The 27,283-nt window shown below is 32.9% G+C and overlaps 4 protein-coding genes across 7 annotated transcripts in view; all 4 read left to right on the top strand.

The window, feature by feature from the left end:
- LOC111424869 (UNC93-like protein) overlaps positions 1-5,389 on the top strand; it is a 31,024-nt gene extending 25,635 nt beyond the window's left edge. For both annotated transcript variants that reach the window (XM_023058579.2, XM_071201508.1), the window contains exon 6: positions 4,616-5,389. The gene's annotated coding sequence lies outside the window, so the exon portion shown is untranslated. The remainder of the gene's footprint in view (positions 1-4,615) is intronic.
- A 67-nt stretch (positions 5,390-5,456) lies between these two features.
- Positions 5,457-10,182, top strand: LOC111425131 (peptidoglycan-recognition protein LE-like). The gene is made up of 4 exons (XM_023058914.2): positions 5,457-5,862; positions 5,925-6,114; positions 9,474-9,584; positions 9,647-10,182. The coding sequence occupies exons 1-4, from the start codon at positions 5,635-5,637 to the stop codon at positions 10,135-10,137; spliced, it is 1,020 nt and encodes a 339-aa protein (XP_022914682.1). The 5' UTR covers positions 5,457-5,634; the 3' UTR covers positions 10,138-10,182.
- Positions 10,183-10,304: 122 nt separating this feature from the next.
- On the top strand, positions 10,305-13,698 carry LOC111425244 (uncharacterized protein MCAP_0864-like). Of its 2 annotated transcripts, none has more exons than XM_071201499.1 (4): positions 10,305-10,587; positions 10,936-11,038; positions 11,096-11,970; positions 12,754-13,698. In XM_071201499.1, the coding sequence occupies exons 1-4, from the start codon at positions 10,554-10,556 to the stop codon at positions 13,356-13,358; spliced, it is 1,617 nt and encodes a 538-aa protein (XP_071057600.1). In that variant the 5' UTR covers positions 10,305-10,553; the 3' UTR covers positions 13,359-13,698. The 2 variants fall into 2 exon arrangements, with proteins under 2 accessions (XP_071057600.1, XP_022914933.2); XM_023059165.2 differs by lacking the exon at positions 10,305-10,587 and adding an exon at positions 10,761-10,863.
- A 404-nt stretch (positions 13,699-14,102) lies between these two features.
- Positions 14,103-27,283, top strand: part of LOC111425167 (disco-interacting protein 2) — a 144,887-nt gene continuing 131,706 nt past the window's right edge. For both annotated transcript variants that reach the window (XM_023059055.2, XM_023059049.2), the window contains exon 1: positions 14,103-14,272. In XM_023059055.2, the coding sequence (XP_022914823.1) occupies positions 14,188-14,272 (85 nt within the window). In that variant the 5' untranslated portion in view covers positions 14,103-14,187. The remainder of the gene's footprint in view (positions 14,273-27,283) is intronic.

Raw genomic sequence — 27,283 nt, 5'->3', positions numbered from 1 at the left:
ATTCTATAGAACAAAAAGTAGAGAAGAACATTCGGGTCTAGCCGTCTTAAAAGACGTACGGCTAAACCCACGTTTCCAGTTCTAGATCTAGTATTAGATTTAATGCTGGTGTTAGTTCTAGTTTTAGTTGATATTCAGCGTTATATTGCTATATATTTGTCTTTGAATTAATACTAGAACTAACACTAGACCTGGAATTAGAAAGTTTCGAGTTTAGCCTTGCGTCTCTTAAGATGGCTAAACCCGAATGTTTCTATGTCAATTTAAATAAAACAAAATTTTCCTCCTTCTTGCTATTTATTTTAATATGCTTCTAAATCGATTTCGAGGAAACAATCCTCATCTTCAGTAGAATTGTCAGTTTAGTTGAAAAAATATATATTAATCATCAAATTTAACACATCCTCCAAAGTTAACTTCATCTTTTTTATTCAAACTTGAAAATTTCTTACTTTAACAATTGAACAAATATAATAGAATATCAAATTCAAACTAAAAGTTAAAATAAACTTAAAACAAAATCCAAAATAATATAAAACAAAACACGCGTTTACATTTGACAAAAGATACGAAAAATGACTCATGAGTTTCCTCGAAATCGATTTAGAAGCATATTAAAATAAATAGCAAGAAAGAGGAAAATTTTGTTTTATTTAAATTGACTTAAACAAAGCTTGCTAATGGATAATTTAATCAACCGAATGTTTCTAGTTCTAGATCTGGTGTTAGTTCTAGTTTTATTTGTTATTCAGCGTTAGATTATTGAACAGTATATCGACCCTATTACAGGCACACATGGGATCAGAGGCTTTGTTGCATTTATGGAGTGAGTCTCTACATAAGCCGTACCGTATGCGAACCCTGTTAGCGGTTTTCTGTTAGCAGATACGACGGGGCAAGTTAAAACCAACTGGCTTGTTAGATATGTTCAGGTGTCGGCTCACTTCAGGGGTGACGGCCTGATTCTATGTCAGTTTCCAACTTCGCTCTATATTAAAGTTCTTAGTGTATAGAGCTTAATTGGAGCGTCCATTGACCAGTATATTTTGTGTCCTGTCTTGTTAACCTGGGCGGTAGAATGAGGCTAAGCGCAGGAAGCCAATGTATGGGAGTAGATTCTTTGTTATTGATGTGGAAGCTTATGTACAGGGTGTCCCAATTTCGAAGTCCGCATAGGCTATCTCCGAAACTAAAAGAGATAGAAAAAAAGTAGCTTACTTTTCATGATCTCGTTTTTCGAGAAAATGCTAATGCCGAAAACTTCGAACAGCTATCGTCTTTTGTTTTCGCCCTATCGGCAAAAACTGAAAATTTTGCGAAAACAACTATCGCGAATATCTCACTTATTATCAAAGATGGAGTATTATAAATAAAACATTATATAGGTAACTTTTTAAGAAGAATTCAGTGGCGTAGGTAGAATTTTTTTTCCATCTTTTATTTTCGAGATTTTAGACGTAACTTAATTTTTTTAAATGGAAACCATAGTTGGCTATGACTTAAAATAATTTGTTATTTTCTTCTGATAACAAATATATATAGTTTGTGGGGTATATTTCTTATAGTTATTGAATAATTAACAAAAATTCATTTTGTTCCATCTAAATCTAATGTATGTATTTAAAAGTTAACGTTGCTATGGTGATAACCATACATACTATGATGGAATATAATGTATCAATTTTTTTTGTTCTTTCTAAAACTATTGTATGTTTTTAAAACTTAATGTTGTTATGGTGATAACCATACCATGAGGGCATTGTTTCCAATTATTGGCAAAGTTTGTAGCAAGGACAGTAGAATCTAACAGGACTGCTACATCCATTGTATTTTTGTAGTCGACTACGGGTTGGTTGGCCGCACTCTACGTCACACTATTTGCCACGCCTGGTAGATAACTGTCTATGTTTTTAGAGGTTATATGATAGACATTAATACGTCTAAAAACATAAAACTTCAAGACTAATATGAATACGTCTAGGATATAATCTCTAAAAACACACAGCAAACGCATAGACCATAACAACAGCTGGGTGTGGAAAATGGTGTGACGTAGTTTGCGGGTAGGCTGTCACAACAATGGATGTAGCAGTCCTGTTAGATTTTATTGTCCTTGAGTTTGTAGTAGTATTTAAAAATTCACTAACAACTCTGGCATTATGTGCTGGTGCTCCGTTATATTGAAAATATATCATTTGAGACATATTTAGTGGCAAATTGTCGACCAAAGGCTCAATGTGCTGCCTTAATATATTGAGGTATTTCCCTGAGTTTAAGTTTTTATGGTAGATACTATATGCCAAAACTCTATTATCTAAAAGGGCACACCATACATTGAACCTCAATCTTCTTTGAACACTCAGAGACTTCATCGGTCCAGATGACATTTTGAACAAACAGCAGATTATTTAATTTTTCTAAATATCATCTACAAAATTTTAATCTTAGATTGACATCTCCGGCACGTAAATAATGAGTTAGCCCCGCTTTGTATGGTTTATACTTATTTTTCTTTCATATTCGGGAACAGCGGCTTTTGGGTGAGACGTCTTGTTGCAATTTCTCTTGCAGGTCATTTTGGTATGTTTTTTTATGTGGTTTGGGGAAGGACCAAATATCCATTAAATTTTCTGCTAACCGGCTGAAGGTTCTTACGTGCGGTTGTCTTCTTTCTGGATATTTTGTGAAATAAAATTCCGCGGCTAACGTCGCATTCTTATCTGATAACATATAGCATTCCATCATGTTACATTTTTCATAATTTTCGAAATTCATTGTAAAGTTTTATTCAGTTTTGTTATACTTTGACACTTAACATGCTGGTGCATCGTACCAGCACATAATGCCAGAGTTGTTATCGAATTTTTAAATACAAACTTTGGCAATTATTTGATACATTATGTTCCATCATAGTATGTATGGTTATCACCATAGCAACATTAACTTTTAAATACATACATTAGTTTTAGACAGAACAAAATGAATTTTTGTTAATTATTCAATAACCATAAGAAATATACCCCACAAACTATATATATTTGTTATCAGAAGAAAATAACAAATTATTTTAAGTCATAGCCAACTATGGTTTCCATTTAAAAAAATAAAGTTACGTCTAAAATCTCGAAAATAAATGATGGGAAAAAAATTCTACCTACGCCACTGAATACGCCACTCTTCGTAAAAAGTTGCCCATATAATGTTTTATTTATAATACTCCATCTATGATAATAGGTGAGATAGTCGCGATTGTCGTTTTTGCAAAATTTTCAGTTTTTGCCGATAGGGCGAAAACAAAAGACGATAACTGTTCGGAGTTTTCGGCATTAGCATTTTCTCGAAAAACGAGATCATGACATGTAAGCTACTTTTTTTCTATCTCTGTTAGTTTCGGAGATAGCCTATGCGGACATCGAAATTGGGACACCCTGTACTGTGAGGGTTTTGTTCGGATTAGGCGTCAATCTCCAATTTCTATAATACTCCTCCATCACAACCAGATCGCTGGTCAGAATTTCTGCTTATCTGAATTTTACCCTAGTTACTACTAGTGTAAAATTGGTGTAGTGGCTCTGCGTTTATCCTGAAATGACCTGGAAGGACCTGTCACTGAGGATTTTATTCAGCAGCAACCTCAGTATCTTATATGAAATTCGATTTAGGAACTTAAAGAATCTCCCTTTCTCGCTCTAATCATAATCCGCTATTAGATTCACAAAGACGGCAGATGTCTTCTGTCGGTTCTGAAAGCCAATATCGATATAAATTGTTAGGCTAAGAACCTGATCCACTCAGCTGCGGCCCACTTGAATCCTGTCTGTTTGATTGGGATATGCTCTGTAATCTTATCTTGCGTGGGCCTGTGGAGATGTGTCTTTTGGAAAACGAAATGACTACTCCAACAATTCTGTTGTATTGTTTATATGTACCCCCACAAGTATATGTCCGTATTAAGCGTTTATGAAGGTCTCTTGCGAAGAGTACGATGAGTTGAAAAGAGTAAGTTGTCCACAAATTAAAAACATCTATTAGTTCTAAAATAAGGCATGATGGCAATAATCGGTCAAACACAAGAGATAAACGAAGGTTAAAAATCTTATTTAAATCCGTATAATGTGTTTTTCGCATCTTTAACTACGAATGATCTCATCATTTTTACGAAAAGCTAAGATAATAAAAATTAATATAAACACTTTGGGTAGTTTTTATATGATCACATCACTTCTGTTATTCGATGCGGTAAAATGAAAAACAAATATTGTCGATTATGACAGGTAGAAATACTGGTCATTGTATTTTCACGGTCATCTCATTGAGTGTGGAACCGGTAGTCTCGGATTTTTGAATGTTTGCCAATTAAACTTGTGAATGTAGTTACGACGAAAAAGAGCGTGAATGAGATTGGATTTAATTAATGGTTACGGGGTTGTTACATAACCGTTTTTTTGTTGAATTGGAAACATTGTTGAATGCAATTAAACTGAAATTACAGGCCGTAATTGGCAGGTGATGACTGTAAATGTTAGTTTCTATTGTTAACCACACCTTAGAGTTACTAAGAATTTGTTAACTCATCTTTTCATTGTTCATTAATAAATGTTTTTATTTGTTTCAGATTATCTATTATACTAAAAAGAACCAGCGATCAGCAATAAATAATAATATTAATAAACAAACCCTGAAAAAAAGTTGGATGAAAATTGGGATATCGAGTTAGTGATTTGTGTTGTATAGGATAATTTTTAATTGTTGAACAAATCTGTACATAGTTTTTAGTTTTTAATGAACACTATTTAGAGTATCGCACAATTATACTTATTATATTTTATCGAACGCCCTGTATGTCATAGTAACGCGAACCTTATTATTCTTTTCGCGTTTTCTTTAGTAGACTTGCCAAAATCATTGGGTAGTGTCTGTGATTTTTTTAACTGTAGCGTACAAGAATCGTTCAAGTTTGTAAGTTCTATTTCCAAACTTGAATTAATTCTTGCTGTCGATATAAAAGCAGTATTCATGCAGTGTTCTATATAATAAACTGTTTCAACTGACAAAATTACTTTTTTTTAAAGAAATTTATCGCCACTTGAAAAACAGATGGAAAAATAGTTCATTGTTATGAATTATGTAATAAATTATTTAAGTTAAGTGTTTATTTATAAAAAAAAGTATTTCTGTCGTTTAACAAACGCGTAGACAGATTTGTGTACAGTTCGCATTGCTAGAAAAATAATATTATATTTATCCTTTCCCTTCCCATTAACCATTTAAGTTTATTGAATTACAACAAAATACAATTATTTAGAAATCTTATTTTAATAGAGAATGATAGTGATAATACAATATTAGTGTCAGTATTTTTCTGATAAATAAATGATCTTCATTAAAATTTTTTTGTTTTCTTGAACCATTTCTTCTGATTTGTAAATAAAGTTGCATAAAACTAATGTAAGTTCATTGTAAAATCATATGACTAACAATAAGATTATTTTATTAAACTCGAGTTATCGTTTAGTTGTTATGTTTGGTGATTCTTACAGAAGTAACCCGAAGTAACAAATAATACTATTAATTCATCTCAGTAAATGATTCTATAAAAGTGTTTTTCGAATAATAAAGAAAATTAATACGACAATGAATGTTGGAATAAAAGAAAAATTGAGTAATCTCGATCGGGACGATAGAGCCATAATAAAATGCACCGAATGGTTACAAAAAACCTTAATAAGCGACGACGAAGAAAGTATTTGCTCCGAGACAACCGAATCGTCAAATTTTTCGAAAATTTCAAGCGAAGTAGACGATACAAATGGAATTTTAGAATGTTACAGCGGAAATCGCGAGATATTTTTAAACGATGAGGTAATTTAAAGATAATTCTTTATAAAAATAACAAAAGTTGTTTGAAAACTGTTTTGTTTAAGATTTCACATTCTCAATTAGAAACCGTCATCACTCAATCACAAAACGTTTACACCAACGTTAATATTAAGAAATCAAAAAATGTTCATCTTGGGAATGTTACCTACATTAATGGACCCGTTTATATTAATCAAACTTCAACGGTGGTTAATCAACACACCACTATAAATCAAATTGTTAATGTTCAAGATGGTAATTAACAATAATTAATTTGTTATTACTGGCTATCTCCGAAACTAAAAGAGATATAAAAAAAGTAGCTGACATGTCATGATATCGTTTTTCGAGAAACTGCTAATGTTTCATCTTTCAAACAAGACCAGAAATGTTCAAATCGGTTGAAGGGACCAGGAGATATTAAAATGTAAACATTTGAAAACGCCCCCTCCCTTATTGCGATAGATATGAGAAATATCGCAAAACAAAAGCGATGTGGTATTATCCAGTTTTTCTACCCCAATTATAGCGTCACGAAACCCTAATTAACTCGTGAAAGAATCTTAGGATAGGTCAGTTTTCTTTTGAAATCTCAATTATACCGTGAAGAAACTTCAATTATAGCGTGAAGGTATGTCAGGGTAGGTCACTTTTATATTCATTATTTTAAATATTCAATAATTTTAAGAAATATACCCATCAAACCACATATACAGCCTGATTCAGAGTAAGCGCCTTATTTTTTTTTAGCCACACTATGGGTACTACTTTCAAAATATTTGGCAGTAATATGTTTTGGGTTATTCTCTATACGATAGTGATGCCACATTTTCAATTGGAAGAATTATTTCAAAATGGCGACTGTCAAATTTTTTTTTTATTATTGAGTCCCTAAAAACATTCTTTATACGATAGTATTTTGTTTTAATTAAAAATTCATTTCTTTCCCCATCAAAAAGCACACATTTTAATCTAGTAGCGCATGAATGTTTAACACTCGATGTTATTTTTGTCCAAATATCAAGTAGCGCTAGACACAAAAGAAACATTTAAACTTTATTTTGTAGTAAACATCTACTTATTTATTTATTTTGACAAAAATAACATCGAGTGTAAAACATTCATGCGCTACTATACTCTGTTTTTAAACCAGGAGGAGTAAACGCGAAAGTCAGATTTACACTAGGAAAAATCACCAGAAAATATCACTAGATATTTTACCGGTAAATTTAAATTAATAATTGTTATTATTTATTTATTTACTTATTATTGTATTTATTTTCGTTTGTTATCGTCAACACTAAACATACAAATTAACATTGAAGTTATGAGTGTATTTATTTCAAAATATAATAAAGAAGGGTTTACAAAATTTACAATAATGACACGAAACTGTCGAATTGTCAATAACCTAACCTTCAAATTCAAAATTGCCTGTGTGTGAACCTTCCTCGCATTCAACCAATCACGTGTAGGTTCACGCTATAATTGCCATTACTAATTGCCAAAGAAAACTTCATGGTATAATTAATGTTTGTAAACAAAACTAACCTTACCTCACATTCCTTCACGCTATAATTGACATTACAAAAGAAAACTTCACGCTATAATTGCCATTACTAATTGCCAAAGAAAACTTCATGGTATAATTAATGTTTGTAAACAAAACTAACCTTACCTCACATTCCTTCACGCTATAATTGACATTACAAAAGAAAACTTCACGCTATAATTGCCATTACTAATTGCCAAAGAAAACTTCATGGTATAATTAATGTTTGTAAACAAAACTAACTTTACCTCACATTCCTTCACGCTATAATTGACATTACAAAAGAAAACTTCACGCTATAATTGCCATTACTAATTGCCAAAGAATACTTCATGGTATAATTAATGTTTGTAAACAAAACTAACCTTACCTCACATTCCTTCACGCTATAATTGACATTACAAAAGAACACTTCACGCTATAATTGCCATTACTAATTGCCAAAGAAAACTTCATGGTATAATTAATGTTTGTAAACAAAACTAACCTTACCTCACATTCCTTCACGCTATAATTGACATTACAAAAGAACACTTCACGCTATAATTGCCATTACTAATTGCCAAAGAAAACTTCATGGTATAATTAATGTTTGTAAACAAAACTAACCTTACCGAACATTCCTTCACGCTATAATTGACATTACAAAAGAACACTTCACGCTATAATTGCCATTACTAATTGCCAAAGAAAACTTCATGGTATAATTAATGTTTGTACACAAAACTAACCTTACCGAACATTCCTTCACGCTATAATTGACATTACAAAAGAAAACTTCACGCTATAATTGCCATTACTAATTGCCAAAGAATACTTCATGGTATAATTAATGTTTGTAAACAAAACTAACCTTACCTAACATTCCTTTATGCTATAATTGACATTACAAAAGAAAACTTCACGCTATAATTGCCATTACAAATTGCCAAAGAATACTTCATGGTATAATTAATGTTTGTAAACAAAACTAACCTTACCTAACATTCAGCGTCTGAAGACACAGGGCTAAACCCGAAACTTAAAAATATACAACTTAGCGCTGAATAACAATTAAAACTAGAACTAACACTTGCACTAGAACTATACTCTGTTTTTAAACCAGGAGGAGTAAACGCGAAAGTCAGATTTACACTGGAAAAAATTACCAGAAAATATCACTAGATATTTTGGCGGTAAATTTAAATTAATAATTATTATTTATTTATTTACTTATTATTGTATTTATTTTCGTTTGTTATCGTCAACACTATACATACAAATTAACATTGAAGTTATGAGTATATTTATTTCAAAATATAATAAAAAAAGGTTTAAGAACACAAAATATACAATAATGACACGAAACTGTCGAATTATCAATTACCTAACCTTCAAATTCAAAATCAAAATTCAAAATTGCCTGTGTGTGAACCTTCGTCGCATTCAACCATTCACGTGCAAGGTCAATCTGGTGACAAATTTAAAATACTCCTCCTGGTTTAAAAACAGAGTATAGATTAAAATATTAGGTTCCTTTTGGATGGGGAAAGAAATGAATTTAGAAGAAAAACAAAATACTGTCGTAAAAAGAATGCTTTTAAGATCTCAATAATAAAAAAAAAATTTTAGCATTTCATTAAAAAAAAAAGTTGACAGTCGCCATTTTGAAATAATTCGTCCAATTGAAAATATGATATCACCATCGTGTAGAGAGTGTCCTAAAACATATTACTGCCAAATATTTTGAAAGTAGTACCCATAGTGTGGCTAAAAAAAACAAATTATTTTAGGCCACAGCCAACTATGGTTTGTATATAAAAAGATAAAGTTACTGGTAAAATATGGAAAATAAAGCAATTTAGAGTACTTATTAATTATATCGCAATTGTTTCAGTTTCCGCCGATATGGCGAAAACAAAAGACGATAGCTGTTCAATGTGCGCGGCATTAGCAGTTTTTCAAAAAACAAGATCGTAACATGTAAGCTACTTTTTGTCTATCTCTTTTAGTTTCGGAGATAACCTATGCTATAACGAATTTGGGACACTAGGTACTTTATAAAAAATAATTTTTTTTTAAGATGAAGATGATTCTAAACCGCCTTATGTAATAAATAGGATATATTGGTTGGCACAACCACCATCAGAACCTCATACTTACTTAGAATCTCCAGCAAAATATGTAGTAATCTGTAATTATAATTTTTTTAATTTCCTTTTGTAATCATTTCTTTTTAATTAATTAATTTTTTAGGTCATTCGGCAACAGAAGAAAGTTTTACCCAACCAGGAAACATTCTTATGGTCCGACTTATTCAACAATTTCATATCGAAAGTAGATGCTTTGGCGATATCGGTTACAATTTTTTAATAGGAGCCGATGGAAATGCTTACGAAGGTCGCGGTTGGAATATAATTGGGGCACATACGTACGTTTATAATAAAGTATCAGTAGGAATTTGTTTTATTGGATGTTTTACCATGAAATTACCATCAGCGGTGGCAATGAAAAAAGCAAAGCGATTAATTGATTATGGTGTGCGACTTGGATATATAGACAAAGAGTATTCGTTGGTTGGTCATTGTCAATGTACTACAACTGAAAGTCCTGGAAGGACACTTTTTGAAGAACTAAAAACGTGGAATAGATTTAATGGTGAAATTTATGCTGGAATGCCTATTGGTTTTCATCAACCTAATAAAACACAGAAAGAAATCAGTAACGTTAAGAACACTGCCATATAATTGTTTGCTACTTATTTTATGTTTTTAATAAAGAATTTAATATCATTTTAGAATAATTTTTTTACAGTATTCGATTGCTAAACACACTACATCAAAATCACGGGATGATTGACATTTGTAAACAAAGTAACCTTACCCAAGATTTTTTTCCAGGTTGATTGACATTTCTAAAAAAACTAACTTATACGACCTATACGACGAAAGCATTATTACCAATAGAGCTTTAAGTGCCTAAAGTAGTGGCTAAAAGGTTAATGGGTGACTCAAGTTTTCTTATTAAATTCCCAGTAAACTCCCAAGCTTTTATTGACTTTTACTCTAAGGTTGGCTGAGTGATATACAAGTATAGGTTTTAATTCCATATCTTCTGAGGAATTGGTACCAAGAAGAATTCTTACCCTATTTTTGATAGGTTTATGACCTGGAAGGCTGTTTGGCAACTTTTTCTAGGTATAATATATGTAATAGTAGTGTCATTTAGTTATCCCGAGATGACAAAGATAAAATTGAATGCACATTGAATGCTTGTATTGACTTGATCTAGATTTTGAATTTTTTTGTATTGATGGAAAGAATTAAATGAAAGTAAATTTAAATATTGACCTAGTTTAAAATATCTTATTAGATTAGATTAGATAATAAATACACCAAATAATGATTCAGTTACTACTAAGATGCTTAAAATAACACTAATCGTTTTATTAATAAAAATCGTCCACGGAGATGGTACATAATCTTAATTAAAAAAATTAAGTTCAAATCGAACCATTTCTCATGTATTTATTTGTTTGTTTTAAGATGGTTTTTGCGAGTGTTCATGTGAAGGCACAAAACAAGATATTGGATTTCCAATCTGCGATCAAATAACAGGAAAATGTGATTGTAAACCTGGATTTAGTGGGTAAACAAAATTTTTAAATTATTTATAACATTCGTTCTTATTCGTTATTTTTTTTAGAAAAGATTGCGGTACTTGTATTGATTCAATACCTTCAAGAAGTACGTGTAAAACATGCGATTGCCCAGATCGAAATAATAAATGTTTGGATCAAACTAAATTTAACGACTTTCTTAAAAAATTTCAAATATTAAAAGATATAATTTCTACCGAACTCCACCCAGAAATAAGTGATGCAAAATTTGTAGATTTAAAAAAGAAAATTGATCAGTTATATAATGATTTAAAAGATGTTCCAAAATTGGATTTGATGCCTTTAAAAAATTTAATGAATGATGCTGATGATGTAATTAAAAAAATTCAAGATATTTTAAATAAATATAAAAACGAAGATTTATTAAAAGATGATTTAAAGAAATTAAATGATACCTTAGGTGTTATCGATGATCTTGAAAAAGCACTGGAACATTTAGATGATTACAAATTAATCGATAAATTGGTTAAAGAAGCTAATGATATAGCTAAAAATGTTGAAAATGTCTTAGATCAACATGAAGAATGTTTAGATGTAGTAGACCAATTTTGTAATGGAAAAAATACAAGTCAAAATTTAAAAGATGTAATACAAGAAGCGCAGAATGTTGACGTTAATGAATATTTTAAGAGTGCAAATAAAATAATAGAAGATGTGAAGGCCACAACTAAAATTAATGAAATGAACCAGAAAGACTTGGACGAATTTGAAATTCCAAGTATCCCCAAATTTGATGAAAAAACTTTAAAAGATAATCATAAGAAATTAGAAGACATCAACGATCGAATAAACCACACAGAAAATGTAATTAAAAGCGCCGCTGACGTACTGGGTGATGTGAAAAAGAAAAAATATGAATCTAATATAGAAAAAGCAAGGGCTTTCAATACTATTTTGATGGGTAAAACAATCTATTTTAATTTTCTATATTTCAACATCATCTTCTTCTATGCCTTTTCCCTTATACCTTACGACGTCGGGTTCTGGGTCCATTTTTGGGTCTTCACTGCTAAATCGCGCCCTTGATGCTGTCTCCCCCTTCCCCTCTTCCTTTCTCTTCTTGCCATCATCATCCTCTGTGAGAGCCTCTTACCATCCATATGGATCACGTGCCCGTACCAGTGCAACTGTCCGTTCTGAATAGTTTTTGTGATTGTATTTTTGATTTTATCCCTTTTGGTTCTGCCTATTGTTTGCCTAAGTGTTTCGCCCTTGTTTCTGCAGCTATTACCTTGCTTTTGTGCTTGGGTTTCCGCCCCAAACATCTTTGTTCATTTACTCAGCTTTATTTATTTCTCAATGTTGTGTTAATCTGGTAATATACTTTTGCTGCTTTGTACATTCTATTTTTTATGTCTTCTTCCTTGTCGCCGATTGTTATACCTTTATTGTTTTACTTTTCTTTGCGTTTATTTCAATTCCTGCTCTTTACACATTGATATTCCACTTGTTGACTGCGGCTTGTGACTTTGTGAGCTTTGTGACTGTGTCGTAACCAGTAATTCTATGTCATCGGCATACACAAGACTTTGGAGGCGTGCTTCTTTCATTCTCCAGTGTCCGAGTTTTAGGTTTAGTGCACTCTCTTTACTTTTCTTTAAGATTTGGTGCACAACCACAATCAACAAGAGGATATTTGATTCCTTCCTCCAATATTAAACGAATATTTAATTTTTCTTTTTAGCCCCACATTCAGAAATTCAAGATATAATCGATGACATAACAGCAACAATTCAAAATTCAACCGCATTAATCAACGAACTCAACACAAACAAAACCACAATCGAAGAAGAAATGGAAAAAATTTTATTGAATATAAAAGAAAAAGATGATGAACTAAAAAAATTCAAAGAACGAATGAATAAATTAGAATCTGATCTAGCTTTGATTGTTCCAGAATCCGATGTCGTAAACGGGCATCTAAACATGATAGAAAAAATGAAAGAAAACTTGGTTAACCTGACGGCTGAGTACAAAAAGAAACGTGGAGAGTATCAAGAATTTGATAGGATGCTGGATGAGGAAGCCATAAAATTTGCCACTGTAATTAATGAGAACATCGAATGTTTAAAAGAAGAGACGAAACAGGTTAATGAAAAAATTAACGCTAATGAAGAACTTTTAGATATTTTAGAAAAGGATTTAGATAATGTTGTGGAATTAGTTGAGAAGGTTGATGCTGTCCTTGAAGATTATAATGTTTTTATGGAGATTAAGAAATCGTTAGATGGAATACGTAAAGATGAAATTGAGGGGAGATTGCTTTGTAAAAAATTTACTTTAACATAAAAAATATTTTGGTTTACATCATATTATGTTTATATCAGTTTTTTTGAGTAAAAGTTACTTATTTATCATCAAACAGGCCTATATTACTTGTTATAACTGATTACTTGCTATACTTGTTTTGCAACTTTTGTTGCAATAAAAATGTAAATTTTGAGAACACGATCTAACTGATATATGTATATCAGTTGTTAGGCAACCAGAAACGTTAGTATGCAAATAAAGTTAGCAGACCACTTGCAACTTGGAACAAAAAAGTTTTGTTTTTGTGTACGTACAATTGAAAAAGTTTATTGTTTTCGAACGTATCACGACTTTGATGAATAAATAATATCAATAAATTTGTTACTGTTATCTACATTTTCTTCCTCATTATCTAACATAATATTTACAACGTTTATGATAAAAGACTATTTTTTTATTTATAAGTTTTTTTAATTCTTTCTCTTACACAAAATATATAATGAAAAATATAGAAACTGTAAAAAAGAATTTTAAAAGTACAACCAGTTTGTCAATGGTATCATCGCCATCTATTGACGCTATTGATAAAGAACACAAAGAAATTTTTAAATTTAAATCAAAATTTTACGAATAATTTGAGAAAAACCAACGCGAAAATTATACTTTCGACAAGTACTTAAATTAAAATTAATAAATTAACAATAATAAATTGAAATTTCGAAATTGAAAATTTGACAGATAAATAATAGAGTTCTGCATTAACGGCTCACGAAAAGTTTATCCGTAATGGCCGTAATGACAAGAGGTGAAGTGCAACAATAGTGTGTATTTATTTTGTTTACATGTGAATGTTGAGCGAAACGGGGCGATGGCCGACTTAAACATAGACGTATCTATGTTACCCGAAGACGTGAGGGAGAAATTAGCCGAATTAGATTTAGAATTATCCGAAGGTAAGTCGTCGTCGTGTGTGTGTTCCCTTACTGTCTGTCTGCATAGTATGGGTGCCCTTCTGGCATCAATCAATAATTTCACCTTTTTTTTCCTATTCGTTCCGTTACGGAAACTTCACCTCCCAATTTGTATGTACAGTTAAAAAACGTAGACTCCAACTTCCCGTTTATAATACGAAACGTCATTTATTTGCGGTATCAATTCACGTTTGACAATTAACCTATTCATAGGTTAAGTCATTTTTGAAGTTTCATAGTTTTTTTATAAATAATTTTTTATACTTCTATTTTTATAGTTATAAAAAGGAAATTGTTTAATTATATTGATAACGGTTCAACCAATTTAATAACCTGTTCCAATCGTTTTTCTCTCTTTCGGTTCTTTTGTGAGTCATGCAAAGGAATTTCTTACCTTCTCTCAGGCTTAAACTTGAGAGAATAAAGATTCCTGTTGTTTAAGATATTGAATATTTGTGAATTACACAACATTCCACATTATAAATGATAACTTATTATTTAATATGTATAACCAGCTGTTTAGTTAAGTTATCTGTATCTCTTTTTTCCCTGTTTACTGGATAAAGGTAGTTTATTTTTAATTTTATTATTACCTCACCTTCTATAATTATTATTCTGTAATACTACAATAGTCATCATTTAAAAATACCTCTATTTTTATAACTAATAGAGTACCAATTATTATCTTATTTATTAACTGAATAATTTATAAAGTTATTTCTTTTTTAGGTAATGAAATTTGAACCTAGAAATTGGAAAATATTAAGTCATTATTTTAACTATAATTTTTGAATAAATTACCACAGCGACATCTTTTAGCAACTATATACAACTATTATTTTATTATGTTGTGTGTTGTTTCGCCACTAGATGGCGACACAGACATTATTAAATTCAAAAATACTACTTCATTAATTTTTATTACAAGTCCTTAATAGGTATATTCAATTTATTATCGAATAGGCTTCCGATTCTTATCAGACCCACTTCTAAAGCATATAGTACAATAAATTATAAGTTTTAAATCAATTTATTCTTTAATGCTTATCTTTTCGCTGAATGTTGTGTAAAATTGTTAATAAAGTGTGTATTTATCTTGCGTTTCAAACAGAAAACCATAAAATAAAATGACATATTAAAAATTAAGAAATACATGGAATTTTATATTACGTAAAATATAATACATATAAAATAAGTTTTCTATTAATTATTTTATTGTTTGCTTGAATGGGTTATAAAATGTTGAGGTTAAAATTAAAGTTGGGTGTTCTGAGTACACGCGGTCTTGGACAAGCCCATGTTGATCATTATGCGATTTCTAACGATCAATCTTCGTCCAAGTGCGGCAACGCTGTTATTGGTTCTAAGCACGAGGGTGCAGCAAGTCCCGGGAGTGTACGTGTGTGTGTGGGACAGCTTATGGGCTTGGTTCTTTGGTACCCGCATTGGTCGAACGTCAATATCGCTAAGCCGGTCTCGGTTACATTCTGGCATTCGCGAGATACACGCCAGGCCATAAAGTAAGGATGTGGCCAGAATGAGAAGTCAAGGCGAGAGAGCTTTTGCAAATGGCTTAAACTTTACGGCCTCGGCGTGTATTTATAGAAGACGAGTGTATAGTTTGGTTCTGTGGCAGATAGGGATGGCGCGTTTAAGAACCGCTGGTACACGCCGCTGGTAATGACGGGATTTGAATGTTACAAACTTGCTGGATTTTCGTAATAAATAAGCGGGCGAGTTTGGTACCCAGGGGGTCCTTACCGGCTGGACACTTGTTTCCAGTCGTTAGTTCTGCGAGTTCGAAGAGGTCAGCCACGAATAGACATAAATTTTCTGTCTAGCAAAGTTTAATTTATCGCGTTCTCAAAGAAAAATAAAACACGCCTGTCGTCTGAGGGTGAAAAGTTGCTTTATTAAGACGTGGTGGTTTTGTAATTACTTCTGGTGGACTCTCTCTCTTTCGGAAGCAACAATCGCACAAATAGGATTCATTTATTGTTTCATAATTTGTACCATTACTTGATTTAATGAAGATAAATTGCAATTTCCAAAAATTGAACTCATAATTAAACTTCAAATTTATATCGAACCCTTTACCCTATCGAAGTTACTAAATACTCCAGTGTTAAAAATATTAGTTGTTCATTTGGCCGTTATTCGCCTTATGAATTTGCAACAAAAATCGATCTGTACAAAAAGTTACATGAGTTGGTTATTCTAACGTAAATACTATTTTATACCTAAGAAATATACATAACCTCATTTCTTAACGGTTCTTTAACACGTATTGTTAGCAACTGAACGTTTTAATATTTGATGTCCTTGACGTCTTTGTTGACCCTTGTGAGCATATTTTGTTAACCCACCGAAATTAGGACAATTCTGATATAATTAATAGAATAAATCTAGGGCGTAAAGCTAAACAGCTAAACGGCATATGGTAGTCTAAAATAAGAAAAAACTGTATATCAATGTATGTATTCCGGGAATTTCATATAACTCGCAATATACAGGTGTCCCATATCTTCCGGATCAGAGCATTTATACGGTTGAAGGGTATTGAGGCGATTTTTCTAATAAAAAATTTTAAAAATGTTTATAATAACCGCACGGGAACTGATCAAAGTCGTCCAATAGGAGATAATAAATCAGACCCAGGCAATCGGCTCCACCTACGGCCGGTCTGCCGCGTTGTTCATAACTCGTTTCTCACGTGTACTCACCAATAGCGATTCACGGAAAGAGAAATAAATTCTTTCCGTGAATCGCTATTGGACGACTTTAAACAGTTCCCGTACGGATTATAAACATTTTGAAAAAAATTTATTAGAAAAATCGCTTCAGAATAATGTATTCTTCAATCGTATAATGCTGTGATCCGGAAGATATGGGACAGCCTGTATAAATGCAGTAACCATAGTTACGAAACTACTATGTAGTTGCACTGTCCCACATAAAATGCAGCATAGGTTAATAGTACAGACATTGGGCAGTTTTGCAAAGGATAAGTTTTGCTTGGAAAAAGGTGACGTCCTTATAACAACCCTGAGCTTTTGCCTTAACATAGTGATATTTTATGCTAACAAGCGTACGGCTAAACGGAATGTTTCTATTTCTAGGTCTACTGTTAGTTCTAGTGCTAGTGTTAGTCTAGTTTTATTTGTTATTCAGCGCTAGATTGTTGTATATTTTTATTGAGCTATATCGAACACTGCGTTTTTCGTATTGATCCGTTATATCGAGGTTTTACTGTAATGTCAAATTATATTGACATGTTGCATTTTATGTGGGACACAGTAAGTAAGTAACCCCCTGGTTTCTATGGAAATATATTTTTGTATATTACATCTCTGAAACTTGGAACATCTCAAAAAAATATGACCAAAGGTTATACAAGCCTTAGAAATGGACGCTTTTCGACGAAGCTACACACTCTACGCTCTAGCACATTACAAACAGTGTTATTGAAGAAAGAATGAAGGCAGACGGAGATAGCGATATACTAGAATAGAAAAGTAAGGTTGATATGGTAAGATAGGCCTTTGAACAAAATGGATGGGAATAGTGGTACTAAAAAGATTGGCGGTGGATCTGCAAGGAAAGCATAGAAGAGGAAGACCCCGAAGAACATGGGTGGAGGACGTGAAAGAGACGATTACGGCTTAATACATACAGTGTGTCCCCGGATAGGTGAAACGACTCTTATAAAAGGTAAAATTTTTTCGATATTAATTGTCATCTTTTGGGGTTTAGCCCTGCTTAATTAACGACTAATTTTGAACATATTATCAATTTTTAAAAAACAATTGAGCCTTGACAGTGAAAGAAAAACTCTTTTTGTAGCAGGTACAGTACCTTTTCTGTTTACAGCACGTGAAAGTGTTACTAACAAGTTTTGTTCGGAATAAAAAACTATGGGCATATGCAAATTTTCGGATTGCTTTATTTAGTGAAAAATTTCCAAATACTGGAATTAAAAGAAGTACTTGTTGGCGTTTAATCAAAAGATTTCTTACAGCAAGAAGTATTCACTCTAAGAAAAAAATTATGATGAAACTGATTAACTATGATTAACTGTTTTCCTTTGTGGGCGAACACACACTTAATTTTTTGTGAACATTTTCAGAACGGTTTGTTTATTTCTCGCGAATAATCTGAATTATTGACGAAAATAATAAACAATGGGTTTTAGCAAAGTAGACTGATGAAAATTTGCATATAGCCATAACTTTTCATTCTGAATAAAATTTCTTAGTAACATTTTACCATACTGTAAACAGAAAAGGTACTTTACCTGACACACAAGAAGTTTTAGCTTCAGTGTCAACACTCACTTGTTTTTTAAAATTTTAAAATATGTTCAAAATTAGTCTTTAATCAAGCAGGCCTGAACCCCAAAAGATGACAGTTAATATCGAAAAAATTTACATATTATAAGAGTCGTTTCACCTATCCGGGGACACACTGTATATATAATTGTCTAATGTTTAACCACGTGTAATGGAGACCTTCATGCACGATGAAGAACAAAATATTGAATGTATTATAAAAAATTGGCTACAAATTTTGCGAGAATGCATTTCTTTAATTTATTTGTACGTTATAATTGGAATAGATTATTAATGGTTATTAATTAAATATACCTCATTTATTAACAACATGAACTGTATATTACATTTTAATGATTCAACGGCCTGACTCATTATTGCATTGAGCAAATTGAAAGGTCTTTTTTATTATGACAGTTATGCGAATGTTTCTTTTTGCTTATCACTATATTTTTGTTATAAAATTAATTCTATATCAAAGTTTATTTTGTAAGGTTAAGGTGCTGCTGATCAAATTGGAATTGGAATGTCACAAATAAATGTGAAGAATTAAGTAACATAAAATAACGTCTAGAACAAATTGAAGATAGTAGAATCGATTTTATAAATGCCGGTTTATCAATTTAAGTGCGTGAAATTGGTTTTCTTTGATGGCAAAATCCGTTTTCCCCGATTCCGTCAATAGTCCGAGTGGTGGTCGGTATTGGTTTTTGCAATGAATAGTAACCTATACCCCGCCGCCAGTAAAGATTAGTGCGACCATCGGTCGTGGGAGAACCAGCAAAACCGCAACGACCGACCGAGTCGCTCACGGATGCAAATCCCCTTTTGCAAAAGCTTTTAACCAAAGAGTAGGTACGCTGTCCAAGCTGAAACTAGCTGGAACGTGTCTCGCAAAGAACCTGCAAAGAGCACGGGCCCATCTCGTAATAACAGGTATGGAAAACGCATCAATTTTCTATAGAACCGCGCCATGCAATTCCAGGATCGACTAAAACGTGGTAATGACCGATGACCATCCTTACAGGAATAGTTAAGGGTCCATATACAGAGTGTTTGGACATAATATTCTAATTCTATATTAACTAGTTTTTTCTTTTACGTCTGTGTTGTAAAATCAGTAATAGTTATTTCTGATTACACTCGTTGAAAATCAAAGAAAGATGATGAATGGTACAAGTTGGAAATAGTCATGACTTAGGACATCCGTTGGCGTCGAGTCTGTTCGAGTGTTAAGTAATTTACGGCTGGCAATTTTTCCCCATTCGAACTGGTTTCTGTCATTCTCTTTCGAAACATTCTAGCGACAAGCAGCGAGTTACTGCCTCATAGAGGTGACGTTACGGAGCCGCGGTGTAAGATATGAGTCGCAAGGATTTCGTATTCTTCCCCCGACGTCTTTCAAACCGGGCCCGGTATAAATTGAAAATGCTCTACGGCGGTCGTTTTTTTTTCTACATCGTGCAGTGCAAAAGACGCAACAATTCGCATATACGGACGATTGCGGCCGTTTATCAACGTGGCCCGAGCCTATTATTCGCCGCACAATAAACTAGCGTTGACCCGCGCTGGCCTCCCCTCGAGAAAGAAGAAGAAGCGGCCGCGCTCGTAGATTTATTGGCTTCGTCTCGCGATTATTTTAATCTCGGGGTCCCATTACGGCGCTGAACGTTTAACGTGTTCATACGGCGCTTCGGGTTACGATACCACGAGAACGAATGGCCGCTCCGCACCATATAAACTCCACCGTCTGTCAACGTGAAATTATAGTCCTTTCGCATGCGTTCCGCTTTTCTTTTTTTTTATCTATTTTCTTTTTCGCATATTGGATGTTTCTAGATAAGTACTTGTTTCTATCGGAACTTTGATTACTTCAATACAGTATTCACTCAACCCCAAATTATTACTTGAATCTTCATCCAAGCAAAAAGGAATAATACAACAGCAAAATTTCAAACCATACAATTTTGAAAATGAGACTCTTATTAGGATAGTTTGATGCAATTTATCTAATTTTCTTTAACTACGATTATATACACTTTAATAAATTTGAATAGATAATTTTAATATACAGGGTGATTCATTAGCTCTATGACAAACTTTGGCAGATGAAAGGTGATGCGATTCTAAGGAAAAAATGTTATATGAATATGGGTCCGATTCATTTTGGTTAAAGAGTTACAAGCCTTTGAAAATTTTACACAGTTTAATAGGCAAATGAAAATGTTACATAAAAAATAAGTTTAAAAATTACAAATAATTGTTCGAAATGTCCGCCTTCAGCTTGAATGCACGCCTCACATCGACGAAGTAAAGATTTGCAGCAATCGCAACAATAATTATGAAACACAAATACAGAGTTGGCTGTGATAACAAAACTGAGTTCTTTATGTCAAACATTTCAATTTACTCTATTCTGTGTGTTTCAAAGTTTATAATTGTCAGAGTTTTGATCGAAAACGAAAATGCATGTATTTACGACTGAAGAATATGCAGATATTATTTTTGTATACGGGCTTTGTAACGGAAACGCTCGGCAAGCAGCAAGAGAATACCTTCGTAGGTTTCCAAATAGACATCAACCTGCCCATACAGTGTTTACTGCATCATTTCGCAGACTGAGAGAAACAGATAACCCCGCTCCACTACATTTCGTTCGTCCCCATGATGTGAATGTACAAAATGAAGAATGTGTTATTGATTTAGTACTTGACGACCCTTCAATTAGTACTCGGCGTATAGCGAGCATGTTACAAATATCCCAAAGGTTTGTATGGCGTGTATTGAATCGAGAAATGTTACATCCGTTTCATCGCCAAAATGTTCAAGCATTACATCCTGGAGATACTGAGCAACGCTTAGCATTTTGCCACTGGATTATTCAGCAACATGCTCAAAATAATAACTTCATTTCCCAAGTTCTGTGGTCTGATGAAGCGTGTTTCACTAGAGACGGCATAAATAATTATCATAACGAACATGTGTGGTCCTTGCAAAATCCACATGCAATTAGACCAGGAAGATTTCAGCAACGGTTTAGTGTAAACGTTTGGGGTGGCATTTTTAACAATTCTTTGCTACCTGTATGGGTGATAAATGAACGCTTAAATGCAAATATGTACAAAAATTTCTTGGGACATAACCTTTTCGATTTTATCGACGACGTACCACTTAACATCGTTCAAAATATGTGGTATCAGCACGATGGTGCACCACCACATCGAGGAAGAGAAGTCATCGCTTGGTTACATGAACATTTTCCAAACAAATGGATTGGCAATGGAGGTCCAGTAGTCTGGCCACCACGATCCCCAGATCTAAATCCGCTGGATTATTATTTCTGGGGATACATGAAGCAGCTTGTGTACCATGTAGAAATTACTACCCGTCAGCAACTACTAGACAGAACTCAAGATGCAGCTAATAGCATACGGAATGATCCAAATATCATAAGTCGTGTGATAGAATCTTTACTTCGTCGATGTGAGGCGTGTATTCAAGCTGAAGGCGGACATTTCGAACAATTTTTGTAATTTTTAAACTTATTTTTTATGTAACATTTTCATTTGCCTATTAAACTGTGTAAAATTTTCAAAGGCTTGTAACTCTTTAACCAAAATGAATCGGACCCATATTCATATAACATTTTTTCCTTAGAATCGCATCACCTTTCATCTGCCAAAGTTGGTCATAGAGCTAATGAATCACCCTGTATAAATTCTTACAAAAATATTGACTTTGTTCTTACTTATTAATCCGAACCAATTTGTCCTATTTGGTTTGTACGATTTTTAATATTTTTAGTATCTAACAAATTGTTATCTACTACTAGTATCGCTTGACAAATGAAATATTTGTCGTCGAAGCAGTAATAAAGACCATTAATGGGTAATAACAGTTCCCACTTTTATCTTCAACCGATTAGTTGAAGCACTTCCTGTATAACCTTAAAACATCTGCGTTATCCTTAACGGTAAATATGGTTGCTTTTGGTAGCAGTCAATCGCGAGATTGAATTGGAAATGCGTTTTCGAGATGCTCTCGTCCAAAAATTGCAATTTCGCAGTTTCGGCTTTTCACCTGGCCGAAGAAGGGCCGGCGGTGAAGAGATCTTGTCGTGTGGGCCGCAACGCCCAACTTCATGCTCTCGGCATTGCAAGGCACTTGACCGTCGAAGGTCGGTAAGACTCGACCGCGGAGGTCATCGACATTGCACCGAGCGTTTAGTTTGGTGTGCTGTAGGCACACATCGGCAAAAGCTTTATTGCCGTCCCGACGGTCGCGCAGTTGGCGAGCCATCCGTCCGACCAAATCGACTCTCTTATGTTGGCACCCATGCGTGAATGGTACTTGGCGATTACTAGTTTTTCTTTTATTACTTAGTTTTATCAGTTTCCCGTTTATAAATTCTCGACTCAAGAAAATATTCTTATGATATATATTCAATTTATGTTCATGGAATGTTTACAATGTTTTTATTTAATTGTATTTATCAGGTATTTTAAAATTATTGTCGTCTAAAAATGATAAATTTTTTTTTAATGTTGTTTTCTCTTAAGAAATTGTTTACTTACTTTCTGTCAGTTTACAGTAATTGTTTAAATAATAGTTTCTGCAAAAAATATATGGACGTTTGGCACATTCATTACATAGACCATTGCGAGCAGACTCTGTTTCACAAAACTCTGAACCACTCTAATTTGCTTCCCTCATAAATTGCAGATCCCTGGAGGATATTGCGTTCTGCGACATTACATTGCAAGTAGTGTCGTCACCATAACAATGTATGGTTAGCTATACCATTGGCATTTTCTTTCTTTCTACTAATTTTGTGTATGAAGTATATTAACGTCGTGTTTGTGAGACAACTGATTCCTGCATTTATAGCACCCGAAAAATATAAGAAAAGTGTACTAACACTTTTGGTTCTTAAGCAATAGAAACAGATGAATTAGTTAATTTAGTGGTTCTTTTTTTAATATGTACCTTATCAGTCTTATCAGAACACTGCAAGAGGAAGTAAAGTAATTTATCGACACTCCAAGTAGAATCGAAAGTGGTGTAGAAAAGTTTTCTGGATCTGATCTAGGTGACTCGAGGTCTTGTCACGGCTTTGTTATCGGTTGATTATCAACCTTCTCGAGATCTACGGAATGCTTGACGTCCATGGAGAATCAGTTTTGGAGGTAAAATATCCACTTAGCGAGGTATGAATGGCATCAACCAGTTTATGAAACCTGGAAAAAGGTGATGTTGTCTTTTTGTTGTCGGTAAAATTTCGAATCGAATTTGATCAGAAAATCTTCTGGCTCCTCCGGGTAATCTTTGCTAATATGTGGTACTTCAATCTTTTCGTCTAATTTAAGGCTATTTGGCATCATCTTTTCTTGTTTGACAAGCTGGTTTTGGTGTTTTCTTAGGTTTTCTTGGCATTTGTATAAGTAAGTAAGAGATGTAGGATATGTAGGACCTTAGTGTCTAGTGATTCTAGTTCTCGGTCTGGTGTTAGTTATAGTGCTAGTGTTAGTAACTAGCATATTAACTCATTTTAATACATTCAATTCTGTAGTTAAATCATAGTGAATTAACAGATCAATAAATTCGTCGAATAAATTTAATGTTCTGTGAATATTTTTTTATATGTTTACAATAATGCAAATACCATTACTGGAAGGAAAAGGTTAAAACATCTTGTATAGAAATATTCAAAACAAAATATTTTCTAACAGTCATATTTATTGTCTGTTATTGAAAGAAAACAAAACAACTTTGTCTGAATGTGTGATTCATAGCATTGGATACGACATCTGTATCAATTAACCCAAATGACCGTCATGTTTGCAGAATGTCGTAATAATTGGCAATAGTTCGAAATTGTTCCTAATTCAGTTTAGCAGCATGTCATTCAATTCACGATATGCCAAAGATCGATTCAGAGCTGTAGTAAGTTAAATTTGCATAAAAAGAATTCACAGAATGAATATCAATGATACATGTTGATGATCTAATACGTATTGGTTTTTGTGGTATCCGGTTTTATATTGGTTATAATCGGTAAATAAAGTTTGTCATTTAATTGTTAATTATGTTAAAATATGTAGATAGTAATTTGAGAAAAAAATTAGTAACATTCTTTAATATTTTCCTTAGGGGACTTTGAACTTTTTGTAAACATCGACAAGTTTAGTGTTAACGAACGCAACACGACCCTGTTCTCTTGACAGATAGAGAACGGCCGCCGTAGAAAGTCGCCAGTAATTGTTTGATATTTTTCATGCTGCTGAACAATGAAAAACGGCACGCGCTGGTATTGCGCAACGTCACAGTTATTCCAATTTATTTATTAAACAGTTACCTTTCTTGGATGTTTTGGTCACTAGGATGATTGAACTAGATCAGCCATGTCCAACCCAAATTACTCTTGGGCCGCCACCCACCTGAACAAGAAAATTTCAATTCTAGCGCACACTCGCGCTCAAATGAGATACGTATACACAAACTAGCATGTACACAGATATACACAATAATATATAGGTATTTCAGTAAATTACAACAGATATTTAATGTGAAACTTGTTTATTTATTTTATTTGAAATTTTTTTAATATCAACTTCTAATTTTGTTGTGGCACAACGTAACTGATTCGTCAAATTTGCGTCGGTGAGCCTGTTACGGTCTTTGGTTTTGACTAATTTTAATCTAGAAAGAAATGACTCACAGATATGTTGTGCCGTTTGCTGCCACAATACACATAGCTAATTTTTTCAAATTAGGAAACTTATCTTCCTGGATATATTTTCCATAAAAGTCGACTATATTGATGTCCTCAAACCTTAATTTCATTTCTGAATTGGACTGCAGATCGATAAGTTCCAGTTGTAAATAACCTGGAGCTGAATTCACATCAATATTAAATGGACAATTAAAAATATTGAACATTTGCTCAAATTTTTCTAGGTAGGCAAATCTTTAATATTATGCGAATATTCGGAAATGGGTTTATTTTCCATTTCGAAATCATTTAAGTGAGGGAAATGTGTGGCATTATTCGATTTCAGTTGATTTTGAAAATATTTTAATTTAGCAATGAATATCTTTATGTCTTGATAGCAATTCGTAATTAATTTATTTTCTCCTTGAAGATTCTGATTTAGTTCATTTAATTTAGTTGTGATATCTATTAAGAAACACAAATCCAACAACCATTTTTCATCGTATAATTGTGGAACGTCTTCGCCGTTCTCATTCATGAAAATTCTAATTTCTTCCCTGAGGTTCCAAAATCTTAATAAACATTTTCCACGACTCAACCATCGTATTTTGGCGTAATATATTAGGTCACAGTACTCGGACTCCAGTTCGCGAAGGTATTCTTGAAACTGGCGGTGTTTTAATGAATTATTTAATGACAACTGACATCACGTAAGACATATTTAATGACTGAGCACATAGATTTTCTATATGTAAAAAACAATGACAAATAAATAAATCCAAAAATGATGTATTTTGTCCCAAGCTTTCAATATGTTTGCAAATTAAAGTAACTGCTCCTATGTTTTTTCCTATCATTGATGGTGCTCCATCGGTTGTAATACCAATAAGTTTTTTTAAATCTAATTGTCGATCTTCCGCGCATTTTAGAACAGCATCTTTAATATCTTTGCCCGTTGTTGTATCCTTCAGACTCACAAGATCAAGGAGTTCTTCTGTTACTTTCAGCTTATTATCAACTCCGCGAATATCGAAGTTGTGATGTATCCTTGATATCGGTTGTTTCATCCAAAGCTAATGAGTAGTACACAAATTGTTTGGTATGTTCGTTGAGGTTTAGGGAAATTTCATTGGAAATATCATCAACTCTACGTGCAACAGTTTGATGAGACAGACTTATTTGTTTATAAATATGAACTTTTTCCGGGCTAATATCTTCAGCTGCAGCAATTAAACATTCTTTGATGTATTCTCCATCCGAGAAAGGTTTCATTTTTTTAGCAATAATTTGAGAAATTTTTAAACTTGTACTGACAATGTCGTTTGATTGTTGATTTTGTTTTTGAAACACATTTTGTTGAGACTTTAAGTTAGCTTTAAGTAAGTGTAATTTGGCCTTGCGTTCACCACCAGAAAGTACAGAAAGTTCCGTATGTTTTTCATAATGTCTTCGTATGTTATAAGTTTTAGCAGTAATCGTTTCACGACAAACTAAGCACACAGCATTATTTTTTACTTGCAAGAAAAAGTAGTCATCTTCCCAATTATTTTTAAATTGTCTGTTTTCATCTTTTAGTTTTCTTTTCTTCCTACCCGACATCGCACGTCAATATTATGGACAATTTTATTTATTCTGGTATAATTAAAGAAACGAATAAATTTTTGTAGGACTGCAAATTAAAATAAAATATTACTTACTTTTATTTTCACAACCTTTTTAAAACAATAAGTTTATCAACTCTGTGATTAATCAACTCTCTACGAAGAACTCGCATAAACTGAAGGGACTAGAAAATTTTATGATTCAATCCACTTTTGAGCGAAACAGGGGAATACCCGACAAAACGGACAAATTCGCAGTTACGTATCTCCGAATCTACGTAAGTCGGGGTATTTACTGTATTCGTAAACGCCATACATCGGGATTCGCTATTGTGCAAATTATTTTTTTAAC

This window comes from Onthophagus taurus, chromosome 1 (genome assembly GCF_036711975.1).
Source record: "Onthophagus taurus isolate NC chromosome 1, IU_Otau_3.0, whole genome shotgun sequence".
Lineage (NCBI taxonomy): Eukaryota > Metazoa > Arthropoda > Insecta > Coleoptera > Scarabaeidae > Onthophagus > Onthophagus taurus.
Note: the sequence above shows the minus strand (reverse complement) of the source record. Positions and strands in the feature narration are given on the sequence as shown.

What these genes read in the sequence shown, in the direction of transcription:
- LOC111425131 (XM_023058914.2), top strand. Translation starts at nt 5,635, where the DNA reads ATGAATGTTGGAATAAAAGAAAAATTGAGTAATCTCGATCGGGACGAT. An exon ending in AGATATTTTTAAACGATGAG is followed by an intron (nt 5,863 to 5,924) that starts GTAATTTAAAGA and finishes GTTTTGTTTAAG; the next exon opens with ATTTCACATTCTCAATTAGA. An exon ending in AATTGTTAATGTTCAAGATG is followed by an intron (nt 6,115 to 9,473) that starts GTAATTAACAAT and finishes TTTTTTTTTAAG; the next exon opens with ATGAAGATGATTCTAAACCG.
- LOC111425244 (XM_023059165.2), top strand. Translation starts at nt 10,812, where the DNA reads ATGCTTAAAATAACACTAATCGTTTTATTAATAAAAATCGTCCACGGA. An exon ending in AAAAATCGTCCACGGAGATG is followed by an intron (nt 10,864 to 10,935) that starts GTACATAATCTT and finishes GTTTGTTTTAAG; the next exon opens with ATGGTTTTTGCGAGTGTTCA. An exon ending in TTTCAATACTATTTTGATGG is followed by an intron (nt 11,971 to 12,753) that starts GTAAAACAATCT and finishes TTTTCTTTTTAG; the next exon opens with CCCCACATTCAGAAATTCAA.